General features: G+C 40.9%; 2 protein-coding genes across 2 annotated transcripts; both read right to left on the bottom strand.

The window, feature by feature from the left end:
• Positions 1-228: 228 nt before the first annotated feature.
• On the bottom strand, positions 229-6065 carry ftsj1 (FtsJ RNA 2'-O-methyltransferase 1). The gene is made up of 11 exons (XM_069162341.1): positions 6028-6065; positions 5094-5220; positions 4761-4830; positions 4389-4515; positions 3617-3695; positions 3465-3517; positions 3335-3388; positions 2405-2507; positions 1993-2076; positions 1268-1371; positions 229-818 (listed from the first exon to the last, which is right to left on the bottom strand). Exons 2-11 carry the CDS (start codon positions 5212-5214, stop codon positions 645-647), a joined length of 969 nt encoding a protein of 322 aa, XP_069018442.1. The 5' UTR covers positions 5215-5220; positions 6028-6065; the 3' UTR covers positions 229-644.
• A 904-nt stretch (positions 6066-6969) lies between these two features.
• On the bottom strand, positions 6970-13037 carry LOC138206626 (serine/threonine-protein kinase pim-3-like). Its single transcript, XM_069163458.1, has 6 exons — positions 12837-13037; positions 11727-11836; positions 10625-10675; positions 10070-10433; positions 9679-9855; positions 6970-8763 (listed from the first exon to the last, which is right to left on the bottom strand). The coding sequence occupies exons 1-6, from the start codon at positions 12895-12897 to the stop codon at positions 8591-8593; spliced, it is 936 nt and encodes a 311-aa protein (XP_069019559.1). The 5' UTR covers positions 12898-13037; the 3' UTR covers positions 6970-8590.
• Between the last annotated feature and the right edge of the window lie 5378 nt (positions 13038-18415).

Consider the following 18415-nt stretch of genomic DNA (forward strand, 5'->3'; position numbering starts at 1 on the left):
AATAAGTTTGCATCAGGCTACGAAGACAAACGATTGTTAGTAGCATCAATAATTTGGGGTTTTGAGTCAGCACACAAACACTGTGGACAAGAATAACAAAAAGAATAAAACATTGTTGTTTAAGTGAATATTCCTGTGTAAATGTAGAGTGGTGCGTTGAAAATATAGTCTTTTTTAGTCATCCAGTAAGAATCTCGGTTGGAAAAATAACCAACAGCTAGAAGCATCAAATATTAAATGAGAAGTTTATTTCCAAAAAACAACAACAACACAACATAATTTACAGTTTAATAAGTATTCAAATAAAAACCGCATGTGGGTTTGCCTCGATGAAATGACCTTTAGTTCTAAAAAAAAATACACTTTTTTCCCTAAGCGATGGATGAAGAGATCAGTTTCAAGAACTCTACATAAAATCAGACAAACCAATAAAAAAAACATACTTATCTGCTTGGAAAACCATCTAGTACAGCCAAAATGGTCCAAGAAATGTTTAGTCTAGCTGAGTGATCACAGTTACAGGATGCACAGAGATGAGGCTGACACTCATCTTCTTATCTAACAGGAAAGCATTGTTCCGTTGTTGGTAATTCTGTCCTTCGTCACTTTTTTTTTCCTCCACCAATGAGCAGCAGCGACACGGATCAGGTGGACTCGGCCTGTGGCTGCGGCTCATCTTGGCTCTGGTCGGAAGAGACGGACGGACCGTCTTCCCTGGCCAGCAGGTTGTTTTTGCGAAGATGGCAGGCTTGTTGATAGGGTGGGCGTATGGGCGGCTGGGTGGGAGGGGTGTACTGGTACTCTTTACCAGAATCCAGCTGAAAGAAAAGCAAGAAAACAGTTGAGAGAAATATGATGCCAAAGAGATAGTAACTACAGTACATGAATCAGGTTGAAATGTGAATACATTCATCCTCAATTTACCCTTGAAAACACTTTTCTTTCAATTCTAAATTGAGGTGTTTGGTTTTTTAGCCAGAAATCCACTTGACTGATTTGCTGTCAATTTCAAGAGTAAAGAATAGTGCTGCATTCGATTATTTGCCCATAAATATTATTCCAGACATCCTTTTAAAAAGTCCTTAAACAAGAAATAGTAACCAAAAAAAAGAAGAAAAAAAAGAGACATTTATGGATTCAATTTCATAGTGAAATTAAATAAAGAATGGTACAATCAAACTGAAATTAGAATACAAACATGAAAATGATTTTACAAAATGGCTGAACTTGGTTTTATATATACGTGAACCTTGTTTGTTTTCCTCACCTGCAGAGGGTAGGTTCTGTCTGAGTCGAAAGCACTGAGGTCACCGCATGCCAGGAAGGGAACAATGAGCCGGTTCGGACCCTCTAACTGGTTGAAGTCCACATCTGAAGGACCGAAACCAGAAGCAAGACAGAGATAAAGATACAGACAACAGATGTGATTATTCAAAAGTTAAATCGAGACTATAAAACTGTTGAGAGAAGAAATGACAAATAAGACTCTAAATAGAAATCTTCTCTTGTTTTTAGCGCAGCACATTCAGGGGTTCTGCTCTTACACTCCTACTGGGTCTGGTATCACCGGCTTGTATTAGGTAATGCTAACAAACATCAGAAAGATACAGTGGTGTGACTGACTTGCTGTGTCGATTTACGTGAAATTTTCTCTACCTGCTTTTCCTTTACCAATAAACGCAGGTTTTAACCTTTAATAGCCTGTGGGATACTGTTTTTTTCCTTTAAACTCAAAAAGCAAAAAATGCAACTAAGATGCACTAATTCACGCCTGTCCTACTGAAAGCAGATGAGATATTTCCAAGCTGATTCGGTTTGCGAACAAACATGTTGCGTCACAGGTGACGGGAAGTGTTGCTGCTGCTGTCATTCACCATCTCCAGATGTTGGTCTGAATGCTCCACCGGTTCTGTTATTGTAATCCGTTTTACTTTCTTTGGATCTCATGCCAAAGATAAAGATTCCAGATGTGGAAACGGGTCTCATAGTTACCGTAGGAGTGATCCAGCAGAGGGTTGGACATGTTGGGGACGTAACCTTCGGGCGGCGAGTAGTTCTGACAAACCACAAAGGCCTCTGCACACAGACAGACGGACGATTTGTGATATTTGTCAACACAGTTCCTGCAAAATTGTTAAAGTAAGTCTATCGCGTAAAGACAAGGACGAAAACCAGCCAGCCACTGGAGGGCATTTACCTCCAGCTTTTATAAGGTCGGGAAACTATTCAATCTTCAAATTTGACGGAACATTTAGTATAAGAGTGTCTGGATAAGAATATTGTTGAGACAGAAATACACAATTATTACAAAACTCTTACATACAAACAATAACCACACAGGCTGGGGGTCTGGGTTTGTCTCCCATTGGAGCCGTGTGATTGGTCCACGGTGGAGGCGACTCACCGATGCTGGAGTTCCTACTGCTGCGAGGTTTGGCGCAGGTCACACCGCTGAAGAAGATCTTCAGCTGAGAGTACAGCAGTGTCACATCTTTGCCTCGGAAGATCTGAGACACGCAGGACAGAACGTGGGTTAATGGAGGCCCATCTCAGAGACACGACGTTCCCACATCCCACAGTGCACCGCTGCATTAGGTGTTATTTACACTGTGGTAATTACTGCAAATATTTGATCCTGAATGATAAAAAAAAAAAAAAAAAAAAAAAAAAAAAAAAAATAGGCCTTCATAAACTGGTGAACTGCTGTTTTCACACTTTGGTCTTTGTACGGATTAAATAAAACAAGCAATTTACCTGCTGCAAACTGCGGCAGGTTCCACAACAGCCACACTTTTGTTGGATGTCTGCAATTATCTGTTGCACAAAGCTGTACAGCACTTTGGACTATGTTTAGTGGGACTAATATATTGTAAATTTTGGTAAATTAAGATATTTCAGACACAAAAAAAACCAGTTGACCAGACGACCATATCAAACAGCTCAAAACTTCTGCCTACTTGAAGAATTTCAGTTACAGATATTTTAATGGGAAAATTAAGCAAAAAAATGCAATGAAACAAAAATAAAAAAAGATGTTATCTTATCTAAAGTATTTTTTATTGCTTCACAAAATTATCAGCAAACCACAAATCATGAGCCATGTTTTCCTCCTTTTTTGCCAGAAGGTGTCACTGTCTGTTACCAACGAAACACAAGTCTGCATTCAGCGTTAGCCCTGGGGGTTCAGGTGGCTAACTTTTCAAGTATATAATTATTTCTGTGAACATCTGTAATTATCCTAACACCTTACTGGAGACGTCTTAACGTTAAAGCATGTAAACATCTACATACTCGGACATAAGAAGTAAATCAGATAAATAAAAGCTGGACTCACTTTGGCCACAAACGTCCCTCCAGGTTTCAGGACGTGAGTGGTGATGTTCAGAGCCTGAGAGACAAAACAGCTGTCAGCGGGACATCACGTGACACCTGACAGGTGAACGTATATGCGCCCGTGTACTCACGGCCAACAGGAGCTGAGCCTGGATGTACTCATCCACATCATGGAGCCCGGTAACTATAGAAACCAAACAGAGAAGACAGATTAGACAGACAGCAGGGAGACAGCAGAGGCTTAAGAAGAAGTGAGGACAGACAGGAAAAGTGAGCGTCTCACCGTCTGGAGCTCCGTCACACACCACCAGGTCAGCCGGATGACCCTCAAAGTGACGGATTATCTCCTGAGCCGTCGACACCTGAGAGGAATTAAGACGGCACAGGTCATGTGACGCACCTCCGGACGGATAATTCTGATTTATGTCAACCTGTTAATGTGGCTGTTGTTGCTCTATGGGTCATTTCCATTCGACACCTTCGTTGTAGAGATTTTGGGCTTGCAAACAGCATATACACTTTGGCCAGTACCCCCCATGGAGCAGGGACTTTTTGGGGGGTTAAATTCATCTCCCCAGAACTTAATGTAGACCGTGGTGCTCGCAGTGAAAATGCAGTTAAAGGAAATTAGTTTTTATTTTCACTTTATTAATCCCCGAGGGGAAATTTCTTCGCTGCAGCAGGGGGGCTCTCAGGGGGGAGCTGCTGCAACAGGCTGCCACCAGCACGGCGCCAGGTAACCTGACCTGAGGTGCATGTTTTTGGATGCTAGGTTCCGGAGAACCCGGAGAGAACCCACGCAAGCACAAGGAGAACATGCAAACTCCGCACAGAAAGCCCCAGGACCGGATTCGAACCGGGAACCTTTTTGCTGTGAGGCGACAATGCTAACCACTGCACCACCGTGCCACCCATCAAAGGAAAGATGAAATAAAGGAAATGAGTTCTTCAAACGGTTCCTAGTCCTGGGTTAAAGTTCCTGTGGTTGAAAAGTAGCTATTACATTCGGTTACAGCAGAGGTTCAGAGTTACACGTGTGTTCATCAGTTCCTCACCTTGGTGATGTCTCCCTGGATCTGAGTGACTCCTGGCAGAGGAGCCATGGCCTGCAGGTCCACCGCCACGATCTTCACTTCACCACCCTCACCCTTATCACCCTTCTCACCCTTCTCCTCCCTCCCTCTGCATGAGAAAAAAAGCAAATCTAATGAATATTTAACTCTTGGTCATATCAAGATCATTGTTGTTGCTGTTTTTTAATTCAGTATTTGAAAGCTTATATGTATTGTTTTATAAAAAATAAAAAATAAAAAAAAAATCATAAATTGCAGCCAAGCCATGCTGTTCAGGTGAGTATATGTTAAAAAAAACAAAAAAACTATTATCATTACTTATAAAAGTCGTGAAAAAAAGAAATAGGAGGCGACCTGAGTTTCCGACTGAGGACCTGACTCCAGCTCCCGGGGGCAGCACAAAGATCCACAGCTCTGTTTACACCTGGGAGAGAAAAGAAAAGAAAAGAAAAAGTACAAGTGGTTGACGTCAATCAGTCAGACTATAGAGAAATTATATGCCAATAAGCACAAAAATTCTCAAATGCATGATTTCCTATTTATTTTTGTCATGATTAATCCTAAATTGAATGATTAAAGATGTTATACCGGCAGTTCCGGTGACCTTGTAAAAGTTTTTTTTTTTTTTTAACATTTGATATACCTAATCATGAATCCAAAAATGGCAGGTGTCCTGTGGGGTCTCACCTGTGAACAGGTTGAACTCGTGGTCGAGCTGCAGCAACTTGAACGCGCTCCTCGCCCTCCAGCCCTCCTCTTTGGCCAGACGGTAGTAAATGTCCCGCTTGTCTTTGGAGGAGCGACCCATCCTGACCTCTTACACACACACACACACACGCGCACACGCACACACACAGACGCACGCGCACACACACACACACACACACACACACACACACACACACACACACACACAGGGCCATAAACATGACAGCACACATTTACACGGTTCCCTCTTCTTTCACTGGCATTACTACCATGATATTATTGCAGCTTATTGTCTAGGTTACTTTAGGAATGCAGTTCCTCACTGTTGAGTATTGATCATTGTATCACTTGTTTTTTTCTTTAACCATTATGAACCAATACATGTAAAAAATAATAATAATAAATAAAATATATATATATATGACAAATCTAATGCTATTTACCTCATATCTGGGAGAAAGCAAATAGCTATTTCGACGTGACAAAAAAAACCAACAACCTTTAAACCATCAACTGGATCCACTGTCGCCATCATTTTGCTGACAGCGCGTCCCAACCAAACTGCACTCTGACAAACGACCATGTGAACCAGCAACTACAATAAATATTTGTTTTAAATTAGGAAGGTTTGGTTTATTTGTGTTAGCCGAATTGAAGAGCACCAGATATTAACAGTGAACATTGTTATCCTTCCAACCTTATTCGATTCAGTTTTTAAGCGGAATTTTTTTTTAATCGATTGCAAAGGAGACGGACCTATTTCGTGGCTGTCTGGGCTTGTTGTCTGATATTTGGTTACTGTATGTCTCTGGAATATATATACACGTTTATACTGAACATCAAGACGCAAAACAATGATATAATGTATAATCTAAACCGAATTTATGAGGCATTTACGAAGTAATATACTTACTGTTCACGTGTTGTTCCGGTGTTGACGATAGAAGGACCACTAGCTGCCTGTAGCGCCTGTTCAAAATGACGCCACCATGAACAATTTTTGATAATAATTTTTTTTTTTTAAATATGATAATAATGCATATTATCTTTGAAAATAACACTGTCAAACTGAAAGGGATTTTTTTTTTTTTTAATTCGATACTCAATAGTCAATATGTTTTCAGGTTTTTGTCTTATCAGTAGCGGCCACACGGTGGAGCTACAGATACTTTTAAACTGCTTTCTTTAGAAACAACACGTCTTAACACCTAAAAGAAATGCCACCGTAAATATTTCTCATTTCCAGTTGTTTGCTAACAAAATATTAATATGCTATGAACCAAAGACATTTAAAAGAAGATTAACATTAAAAATGGCTTTTTTTTTTTTTTTTTTTTTTTTTTTTTTTTTAAATTTTAAAGTGAAGTTTCTATAACGGATTGTAATGTGCCTCGTGTTCAGGATTTAGTGGTTATAGATTCGAAAAGCCTCCAAGAACGATTCAAACTGTACTCAATTATAACAGATTACCTTGAAATTAACAATTAATAGTATTTAATTTCTAGAATCGTATTTAATTAAATAAGTCTGGGTCAGCTTGCTTGGCCTGCTGCCACCGTGACCCGACCCATGATAAGCGGAAGATGATGGGATAGATAGATAATAAATAATCAGTTAAACCAGATAATTTCAGTGACAACTGCATCTCCAAAGTTTTTAATTTTAATATTTGGTTGAAAGTAAAACAAAAATTGGTTGTTTATGATGGTCAAATAACTAATAATAATAATAATAATAATAAGTACAACCATTGACGAGACATTGAAGAGAAACAGATGCAGATCTTAGGCTGGAAGGTCAGTGCAGAGATCAGCTTGAGTCTGAAAGTAGACAGCACATGGAGAATCTGTTTATGTACAAAACTTTTATTTTGAAAAATATCCATGAAAAAATATTTTCCTGTCAGAATTTAACATGACGGGAAAAAAAAAAAACCTGCGACAAATAAAATGAGAATTGAACATTTGTTCAAAGCGTTAACTGGGGTGAGAAAACTCAAAGCTGAACCTCATTTTATTCTTGTTTTTGGATCACAGGGAGGAAAAAAAATATAAAATATATATATATACATATATATATACACATGTATAAAAAAAATAAAAACAATTTTGGGGAAAAAAATGAAGAAAAAGTTGACTTAAATAAATAACTGCAGGATAAGGAATCAGTCATTACTGAATAAATAAAAACAAATGCACAAGACATAATTCTTTATAACGTGTCAAATCCGATACGAACTGTATATCCAAAATACAAAATGGAATATTTCTATTGATTGTGCGTTTTACTCTCCAACAAACAATTTAGACTGACTGCAGGTATTTTCCTGTGAGAGACTGGACCGGTTGTGGACTGGTGAGAACCGACAAGTAGTCCCAAAAAAACAACAACAACAACAACAGAAACTGCCTTTTCATTTTCAAACAAAAACCAGCTCTGCTTGAAAAAGGAAACGAACAACTGTCCGAACGAATGTGAACTGCGGAAACCAAAGTAAAGGATGAGAGGATGATACGTGAAGATATTTCTTTTCCTCAGCGGAGTCATGTTTCTGGCGTCCGGGACCCGGTCGCTGGTCTACAGAGGTGCGTGTGGGTGTTCAGTTTCCTTCTAGTAATCCACTCTGACAGCAGGGAGGTGGGGTGCGAGGGGAGGGTGGGGGAGGCCTTCCCTATCTCAGTGCTGTGACAGAGTACGTACTGGAGGATGGCTCCCCAGAGGACTGGAACCGATTAGGTTGTTGAAATAGAATTAAGAAGATCCACATTACCCAGAGACGATGGCTTCTCAAAGTTAAAAAGAAAAATGATGTCATGATTATGAGCTACAGAATTGGACCCGGTCTTTGTTCTGTAAAAGTGGTTAGCAAAATGAGCTGCAATCTACACCCTTTTCTGAATGCAGATGTTTTTGGTGATTACCGTTTGCTTTTGTTTTATTGTTTCTTATTGACTACAGACCCAAAAGAATATTCAAATTTCTGAATCTTGTAATGACAAAATACATAAAATCTAATTCACGAGACTCACCTGGTGTGTTTTGTGCTTCTGTATTGGTAACGCTTCATTTATGGGAGAGAATACCTGACAAGACGGCAACAATGAAAAACTTTTTTGCCGGAGCCGTACGCATGGCCACCTCGCCTCTGCTGTACTGATGTTTTAGCAACTCTGAAGCTGTAAATCATTGTAAAACCTGTTTTTGTCCCTGGAATTGAATCTTTCAGAACCTCTGAAGAACCATCCTTCCCTCCAGACTGAACCCTGATTACCATGGCGATGCTCTGCCCACAGCATCTTTCCAACTTAAGGCACTCTAGAAAGTCGCATGGAGCTGCTGCGTCGTCCGTTAACAGGAGGAATCACCAAGATCTGACCTGCGACCACAGCTCACTGCAGCTCAGTGATCGAGAAAAGTTACTGGGAGGTGGCTGTCAATCAAGTCCAAGCCCAAGCCTCCTGAGCCCCCCCAAGAAATCAGATGGTCTGCTGGCTGGAAGAGGAAGGCGAGGACGAAGAGGTCACTGTAATAGCGTGACGTGTGATGCTACCGTCATTGTCTGTCACCCAGGGGTGGAGGAGGAGCTGCTCCACGGTTGGCCGGTCGGACGGCTGCTGGCTCAGACACCAGCCAATCAGCTGCTGGCACTCTGTGGGCAGAAACACAGGAAGATTAAGATTTTCTTCGTTGTAAATGCTGATTCCATCGCAAGTTTACAATGACTACAAAACATAGTGTACCAAAACCCAAAAGAATTGTGTTAAGTTAATTCATTTTATGACATTAGAAAGCATTTTCTACTCCGCAGACCTATTACTGAAAAATCTGGAGATATTTTTATGGTCCTCTTCTTTAGAACTAAGAGGCATAAAGTAAACCAGGAAAACAGGCTGATGGAAAGAAAAAAAGATTGTTTCTTCTTGTCTGCAAGTGGCTCCGGAAAGATTCTATGTAGTCATCTTATTTGCAAGTGGCTCCGGAAAGATTCTATGTAGTCATCTTATTTGCAAGTGGCTCCGGAAAGATTCTATGTAGTCATCTTATTTGCAAGTGGCTCCGGAAAGTTTCTATGTAGTCATCTTATTTGCAACTGGCTCCTGGAAAGTTTCTTTTGTTTTACTTTTGGCATCTAATTTACGACTCCCCTGTGTCCTTATCTTGTGACCTACAACCAACTCAGTATTACCATACGAAAGCAGATACAAAAGGGAATGGGGGTGACTGTCAATTGTTTGTCACACTGTATAAAAGCTGCCCTACGGAGGAGTGACGTTGAGCAATGCTGGGCATCCTTCTTTGAGTGTACATGCATTTGCTCCTTCTTGCAAGAATAAATGTCCGATACGTTTGATTTTGAATCTGGCCTCCGAGTAATTTTTCTAACACAGGCCCAGACCAAAGACATGTACGTCCACATACTTTTGGCCATATAATGTATTTGCGGCAAGTTTCAAGTCTCAAGTAGCCATTGTAAACAAAAACAAAAAAACTTAACGAACTAAAAATAATGTATGGAAATGAATGTAAGCCCCAAGCACAGCAGACCTGTAACACTCGCACTGACCTGTGGAGACTTTTCCTCTGAAGTAGACCTGTCCTCTCAGGATATCCTCGTCCTCCTCGAAGGGGATGTCCCCGCACACCATGTCGTACAGCAGCACGCCGAGCGACCAGACGGTGGCCGAGCGGCCGTGGTACCGATGGAACTGAATCCACTCTGGAGGACTGTACACCCGCGTCCCTGGAGGGAGGAAGGGCACATTATGTCTTTTACATATAGATTTTTTTTTGCAGATTTTAACCTCAAAAACCAGACCAACAGCCAAAAATCCCCCCCCCCCCTTTCCTTCTCTGACAGGCAATCCTGTCCATTTGCTGTTGTCGTGGCGACTGCACTCATATAAAACAGCAATTCAACTGACACTGCAGATCACTCTTAAGACTGTCAGACTCACCATCGAACTCTGTGTAGACGGTGTCTTCGAGGAAAGCGCCTGAGCCGAAGTCGATGAGTTTGACCTGTCCGGTCCTCAGGTCCACCAGCAGGTTCTCATCCTTGATGTCGTGGTGGATGACGCCGCAGGCGAAGCAGTGGCGCACCGCCTCCAGCACCTGCAGGAAGAAGCCCCGTGCCACCGCCTCGTCCAGCGCACCGTGCTCCGTGATGTAATCAAACATGTCCTGCCCCAACTCTGGACGCTCCATCACCATCAGCCAGTCGGCCCCCTCCTCACACCAGTCTAGGAGCCGCACCACCCCGCCGAACGCCCCACCCACCTTCTCCAAAAGCACGATCTCCAGAGGAACCACTGCACCAGACTAGGAGGAAATGTCAAATGAATGACTTTGCATGCAAAAGTAATTTAGATACATGTGATGCAATATGCAATATCCTTGGGTGAGACACTTTTGTTCAAATCTTAATATATAGGAATGTAAAAAGAGTTTTGGTATTTTTGTTTTGGTCATTTGGTAAAAAAACAAAAACAAAACAGTAACATAAATCTCACCAGAGAGCCCCACTCAGTTACCCTGTCCCTGCTCACATGTTTCACTGCCACCTGCATGTAAACAAAATCATGATTAATATACAGCCTCCATATTAGGTGCATTACATTCTGTTTCTGTACAGAGACACAGAACAAACAACCATTATTAAGCATAACAGCAGCAATAACATGTGGTTGTGAACAGTATAATATGAAGCTTGTGGTTTGCTGCCTATGTATTTGAAGAATACACGGGGGAATTTCCCCCCAGTTTTGGACGTTGCCACTGAATCATTATGCAGCATTTAAACATTTCCTGCTCTCAGCGAGTAAAAAAAACAAAAACATTATTTCCCAGTGGCCACTGAGTGTAGAGCTTAAGAGATAACCGGCTCTCTGTGAAAACAAAGACACATGCTGGGCGGGACTGCACTGTGTCAAGCTGCACAGCTGATGAGAGTAAAAGAGGAAGTCCCAGGAATAGATCCAGCCTTTCAAATAAAAGTAATTTTCTTTTTTTATGGGAACTGCAGCCTCTAATCGGAAAATGGTTTAGGTTCGTCAGTGCAAAACACTTTAAATCTTGTAATAGAAAGTAAAGATGCATAGAATTACCAAATAAACAGTTAACATTATAGACACAAGCCTTTTTATACATGTTCCTTATATTATTTTTTAGTGGACCAAGGACAAATGATACATTGAATTTTACTAAACTGTGAATTTAAGCAAAGATCATGTGTTAGAGATCCCAAAGACCTTACATCAGTCTGTTGCTTAATCGAGAAGAAAACCATTTTAACATCATATTTTCGAAGACCACTTTGTATTCTAGGAAACTGTATTTGGAATATTTGAATTGTTTTGTGAACCAAAGAGTCAACCAGAAAAATCCAATTATATAACATGACAAAAATATTAACTGCAGCCCACGCCCCCCAAAAATAGTACTATGTTAGACGGAGCTGCTGTTTGCGAGGCTCAGATAAGATTTTCGATCGCTCACAAGCGGCTTTTATTTTGAAGGGTCAGACAGGAAACGCAGCAGCTCGCAGTGCGCCATCTTGACGCAGCGAGCCGGGGCCATGTGCTGCGACCAAAACAAAGCAGCTCCCGCTCTTACCGGCAGGCCGTCGGCCAGGCGGACAGCCGAGTAGACCTTGCCGAATCCTCCGCTGCCAAGCATCGACCCCAGCCGGTACAGCTTCTCGAACGGCTGCTTCTCCGCTTTTGCTACAGAAGGACAGGAGGAGACGTCCGGGTTTTAGAGCAGGTTACATTTTCGGACGGTGAAGACCTCCGTATATTTGTTGCGCCAAAAAGCTGTCCTGTCCTGTCCCGTCCCGTCCCCTCCCCTCCCCCCCGAGACACACACACACACACACACACGGCTCCCTGTCGATGCGTCCTCGTTGTGTCCCCGGTGTGTTCACGTTTAAAACCGCTTTGGCTTCACACTTAGTCCTTAATAAAAGACATTTAAAAGTATAAGACTGTCTATATTTGCCAACAGCACTTTAAAAAAAAAAAAAAAATGAACGAAAAACACACGAGCTCAAAACCACATGTCGTCAGATGACTTTTTGTTGTTCTTAGGTCGGCCGTTTAAAAATGGAGGACTGCCGACAGCAGCGTCGTCGTCACCTCCAGCACTGACCTCTTTGAACGAAACCAAGATACAAGAAAGACTCGAATGTCGTGTGAACCAAATATACCGTTTTATTTGTTTCAGAAGGAGGTCGTTTCCAAATAGACGGTTTCAATTTAAAAGGTCATAAAGTCGCACAGATCGACTGAATACAAAGACGGTTCTTTCTTCAGGAGAACTTTAGCTGGTATCTGCCTCTCCAGTTTCAAATAGTGATGCCTTTGTTGTGATTTGAATACACGACAGATTTATCTCGCCTCTTCTTGTCACGTTCATTACTTTACCAGTTTAAATAACCGTACACATACACACGCGAGCTAATCAGTCCACTGAAGTCAAGAACACGGTCCTGCATTTTCCTCCGTTTATTTACTAAACGGCTGGTACACGTGTTCCGCCGGCTGTGTGACCCGGATTTCATGACCCGATCAGGATTTTGGAGATTTGGAAAGCGCCGGTGAGGTTGTTGATCTGAGATTTGCAGGTCACAGTAAATAAAAGTCAGGTGAGGGAAATCCACCAGATCACACAAATCTAACGAATCTCAAACTGCGGCGTAACACCGGCACGCTGGAGTCACCTTACCTTGCTGCAGCCTGACCGGCAGATCCATGCTGGACGAGACGCACCGTTTAGACAGCAGCATGCTGCGCGTGGCTCCTCATAAGGACGACAGCACACCGGGAAATTATCAACGTGATTATATCCCAGACAACGTCGAAGTCTCCGCCAAAACAGACTGAAATGCGGTGAAAGTCCATCGTCCGTCCGGGCGCTATCAAAACAGATGGAAAACCAGCCGGAGCGCGCGAGACTCTGCCGCTCCGCCCCACCGCTGCCAGGATTGATAAACAAATAGATTCTTCCGCCTGACCCCCATCAAGTAGCACCGCAGAGGAACCTGACACTTCTCAGTCACCAAAACACACCTGCGTCAAAAGTGGTGTTTCAAGTCGTATCGGTTCGAGGTGAATTTTAAATTGATTATGTGCAAATGTAATCCTAAACCAGTGAGAAAGCAGGCGGACTACTTTTCTTCGTTGTAAAACAAGCGCAGGGATTCAGAGAAGGTCGCTCCAGCAGTGCTACGGCACATCACAGAGAGGATTCCCTCTCAAAGGCTAGCCACCAATACTATTACTGCTACTACTACTAATAATAATACTATTAATAATCATATTACTGATAATAATTATGATAATAATGTATGTTTATGCTTTATTTGATTATAACAATTAAAACAGAACCATCATTAGCTCAACATTCGAAAGGCTTGTATTTCTGCTTTTAAATCAAGAGGTGTAAAGTATAACTTCTCAAGCACTGTACAAATACAATTTTTAGGTTCCATTTATTGCTGCTCTTTACTGGGGAAAAAAAATACCTTTCCATGCCACTACATTTGCTTTAAAGCTACAGTAATCAGTCTCATCAAAGGAATAATGATTTGGTATCATACATTCAACTAAAACCCAGGGTTATATAAAGTCATAAAACTCAGCCCCACCTTTGGGGATTATGATGTAATTAAAGCCCTGAAATGAGTAAAGAAATGCCTCAAAATTGTACTTCTATATAGATGATACGTATGATTAATAACGTTACATCCACTGTTAAGCATGACTGGACAGTGAGTGTATTAAACACAGAAAACAGATGGAGACAGAAGTTGATCAGGAGTGGGAATGAAAATTCTTCCCATCATTTAATGTTTTCATACATATTCACTGTTTTCACATTTAGCTAACCGTGTGAGGCCGCAGTTTGAATCAGCCTGAAAACCAGAAAGCCATTCAAATAACACCCTGCGGGAGGCAGTTAAGTGGGAGATGCACTTCTTCTGTCCCTCTTTAAATTAACCTTGATAAAAAAAAAAAAAATTAAAATCGTGCAACAAATAGCCTACTGTTCAAAACATGGATATGAGTACCTGAATACATTGTTTTCTGTAACTCCTTTTACAAATCCCTTATAATACGTCCATCATAAATAAATACAAACACACATCGCAAACTACTAACAATAACAATGACCTCGTGTGTAAATGAACGTCACACTTCATTCAAATCTATCATTCACTAGTAGGCAAATAATTACCTTTAGCCAAATTCAGCACTCCAAAAGTTTTAGGCTCCACATTGAGAGTTGACATTTTCATCACAACTTTTACACAAGCAGTTTGTCAATCACAATACATTTAAACTTCCAAAAACTAATGAGGCAATATGTATAACAAAATTGTCGTATTGAAAAGTTGCATCTGCACACAAATGCAATCCTAAAACAAACTTAAAAAGAAAAAAAAAAATTCTCTCACAATTAAAACAAATGCATAACACAGGTGAACTCCAAGGTCAACCATGCCCGTGGAGCTAAGTTGGCCCTACATTAATAATGAGACATGGCCCAAGGTTGAACCTAATTGCTGAAACCAACATCAAAATTACCATACTAGTGTGTGTGTATTTTTGTTTCTCTGTGTGTGTGTGTGCGTGTGTGCGTGTGTGCGCGTGTGCGTGTGTGTGTGTGGAGGGGTTTAGCTTGTGTCTGTACTTATGTGGGTCTGAATGTGTGATTCATGTTGTGGGTTCATGTTTGAATCCATTGTTCTCGGTGGAACATCATCCGGTCCATCAACATTTTCATCTAAAGACTCATTATGGCATCAACAGAGAGGCAATATCCTTTAAAAAGAAAACATGAGACAAAAACTCACCCAGCATATTCTGTTTTACCTCCTAATATCTGGCGAGTCAGGTATTAGACCCATGTCCCCTCTGTGGGGGGACAGTGGACAGCAGGACTTACTAACTCTTATTTTTAACCAATTTCCATCTACGTAAGGATGCAGAGGGTTGAGTGAGGCAAAAAGGATTATACTCAGAATTGTGGAAGGAGAGTATTAGAGACTTTCGAGCTGTCATAGTTGGGGCCAGACGGTAGAGTAGGAAGGTGAAAGCTCAGAGGAGGACATATCAGCTTTTGAAGAGCCTCCAAAAATATATAAGAAGTTTTAAGCTACAGGGTTTTTAAGGTTACTGTTATAACAGTGTCTAAAAAGGACACTAGAGCCTTTTTTTTGTTGAATGTACACTTTCCCATACAAACACACACATGCAAAGCAAATATACAGGGTAAAGTCGGTAAATAATAATAAATAATAAATTAGCTTAAAGAGCATTAAACTGTACCTCTCCTTTATTGGTCAATTGAGTTTCAACCCTGTTGTGGAGGAGACTATACGCTTCATGACAGCGCTCTCTGATTACTTTAAATATAGACGACCGTAGTACACAAATTCAGTTGTATAAACCATGTTCAAATCAAAAGAATATGTGAGTGAGTCAGGATATAGTGTCCAAGCTCCTGATGCTTTATTGGGCGGCACCATCGTAACATAGCAAAGAGTGTAACTAAATCTTTAGTCTTCATGTATTTTATAGGGTGAGTGTGTAACCTAGTTTTTATTCAGTGGCTACAATTAACAAATGTCCCGTAAACCCCTCCAATATTGTGCTTTTATGAACCAAAGAAAGCCTGTTTAATGGAGACAAATTTTATATTTAGCCTCTATTTTTGGCCTCTACCAGCTCCTGAGAAAAATGTGTGGCTCTTTAGCCGCTGAATGAGAGACATTTTCCCTGACACATTGCTATTATAAAAGCATCCATTCTAACCACTATAAATGTAACTGTTATGAATTGCTAAATGGATTCAAACCCATTCGGGCAATGTGCAATTTGCATGCAGTTCACGAGTCAATCATTTTCTAACTCTGGCAGAGGAATCGTGCCAGTCGTCATCAGAGCTTACTGCAATCAATCAAGGGAGATTCTCCTCACTGCATATTTTCCTGCTCTCTGCTGTCTCAGTCTCCTCACTCAGCATTCCAGCAGCTCCATTTTTGGATCTTGTTCACCCCCAGTTTGCCGCCTGACATCAGGTTATGTAAAACACTCCATGTTACTCAGTGTTGCATAAGCCTTGCCGAATAAATGACATCCACCTCACTAACAAAGCCGCATGAATTATGCACTTATTTATGCAACACCATCATTTGCATTTCAAATTGAGAGTGTTTGGCTGACAAGCTTATCCAGAGCCATGACGGAGCCACATGTGGAGGTAGCAAGCTGAGTCACTGCTGAGTCATCCCACTGATTCAATCTCCACTCGGAGAAGAAAAAACCAAAAACAGATTAAACACCATAACGGTCAGAAGACACGTGAACTTAAATAACACAAGACGCATACTGGAATCCACAGGAGGACTCAAAATATGCATTTTGGGAGATATTTAAACATAAACTATAAAATATAAAATGAGTGTAATAAATATAAACATTGAATGGAATCAGACTTTACAATAACTCACTCACCTCTGGCCAAATCCATCTTACATCATCATTAACACTGTTGCACTGTTTTTAATTTAATTTAAAAAAATCTTTTTTTGTCTTATTCTATTTTATTTGTATATACTGTGTATTTTAATTTGTTTTTATATTTATACCTTTACTACCTGTATTTTTATTCTGTAATTTTTTATTGCTTTTGCCGTATCTTCCATGTTTCCATGCCGCTCTAACAAAAAAAAATGTCCCTTTGCTGGCCACATGATTGAAATGTGTCAAGTCCTACACTGTTAGTGATCCCCTGACTTTTCCTCCATGGCCATCATCAGTTACCCCGATACTTTAACTTACTTACAAAATGAAGGTAATTTCCAGCCCCTGTTTTAATTAGCAAATCTTTGTATGCTGGCATTGCAAGACTGTAACCATCTGTACCACACCATAGACTGAAGCCCTGTATGAAAATGGACCGAGAATCTGGGTCTGAAAAATGAAGCCAATGCAGATGTTCTTTAAGTGTAACAACACCGAGGGCCATTTAGCCCTTCTTTGCTGTGATTACATTCTGGAACTCCTGCTCACATAAACATTTGACTCACAGACTGCGTATAAAAGAGGACGTAGCTTCCATCAATACATTTTTCCACAGGATATCATTCACTTAACTTACTACCTCATATTAGTTTTCTCGTGGACCATATGAAAATAATTCTATCATTAATTAGATATTAGGCGTGTCTGTTTGATTGACAGGCCTGTGGTGCAGTCAGTTTTCTGGTTCCGGTTGCCAGGCATTGTGTCCTCTGGTCAGATCGACTGCTCGCTCCTTCCAAGCCCATCCAAACATGAACCCTTCACAAATCAGCGGTTAATGTCACAGATGGGTGTCGTTTGGTTTTAACAGTCCCTCTGAAAGGCGGACCAATTAGCGACCAGTGTGGGCGGCTGATTTTATGTCAAGCATTTCTTTCTAAATGTAGTTGCAGTAGTGGCGAAATTTATTGAGGGCTCCTCCAATATTTTCAAAATTAACCTGAGGTATCATAGGATGCAACAACTGGAAACGAATCCCCAATGGCAGGCAGCCTTCACCATACATTCAGGCACTAACTTTGGGTCTGGTATGCCGAGGCCACGAGCTGCTTGGGACCGGCTACAAAAATACCCTCGCTCAAACAGACTCCAATTCAAAAAGGATCAACAACTCATGAATTAAAAAGTAATCTTTTATAGTGTCATAAGCTCAATTCACTACTTCTGATCAGTGTTCTGAGGGCTCCTCTGAAAATAATTCCATCATGAATTACATAGTAGGCCTTAAGAAAGGTATGTTTGGTGGTATGTCTGGGTTGATTGACATGCCTGGGGTGAAGTCAGATGTCCAGTATAAGTGGGCGGGCGTGTCATGGGTCAGTTACCCAACTCGTCCAGTGTGGTCACTTCTGGCTACAAAAAAACAAGATGGCAACAGAAGAAATGCGAGACTCGAGGCTTCGCAACTGTACCGCTAACTATCCTTAACGTGCAAATAGACCCATCAGAGTTTGATGAGGGTGTTGTTTTGGTAACAAACGTTCAAAAGAATTTGAATTATCAAATGAGTTATCAGATGAGTTATCAAAGCTGAAGACACTGACACTGAACCATAAATGACAGATATGAGATATTCCAATTATATTGCATTTCTATTTAGTATACATCACCTCATCTGTGTGTAATATCTACAGTAAGTGTATATTTTGCAATGTGTAATCGTGTGCAGTTTAAACAGCCGCCCAACGTACCCACAATCCCCTCTTTCTGCTCACA

This window comes from Embiotoca jacksoni, unplaced genomic scaffold (genome assembly GCF_022577435.1).
Source record: "Embiotoca jacksoni isolate LCO1_2020_lvr unplaced genomic scaffold, fEmbJac1.0.p SCAF_3, whole genome shotgun sequence".
NCBI lineage: Eukaryota > Metazoa > Chordata > Actinopteri > Embiotocidae > Embiotoca > Embiotoca jacksoni.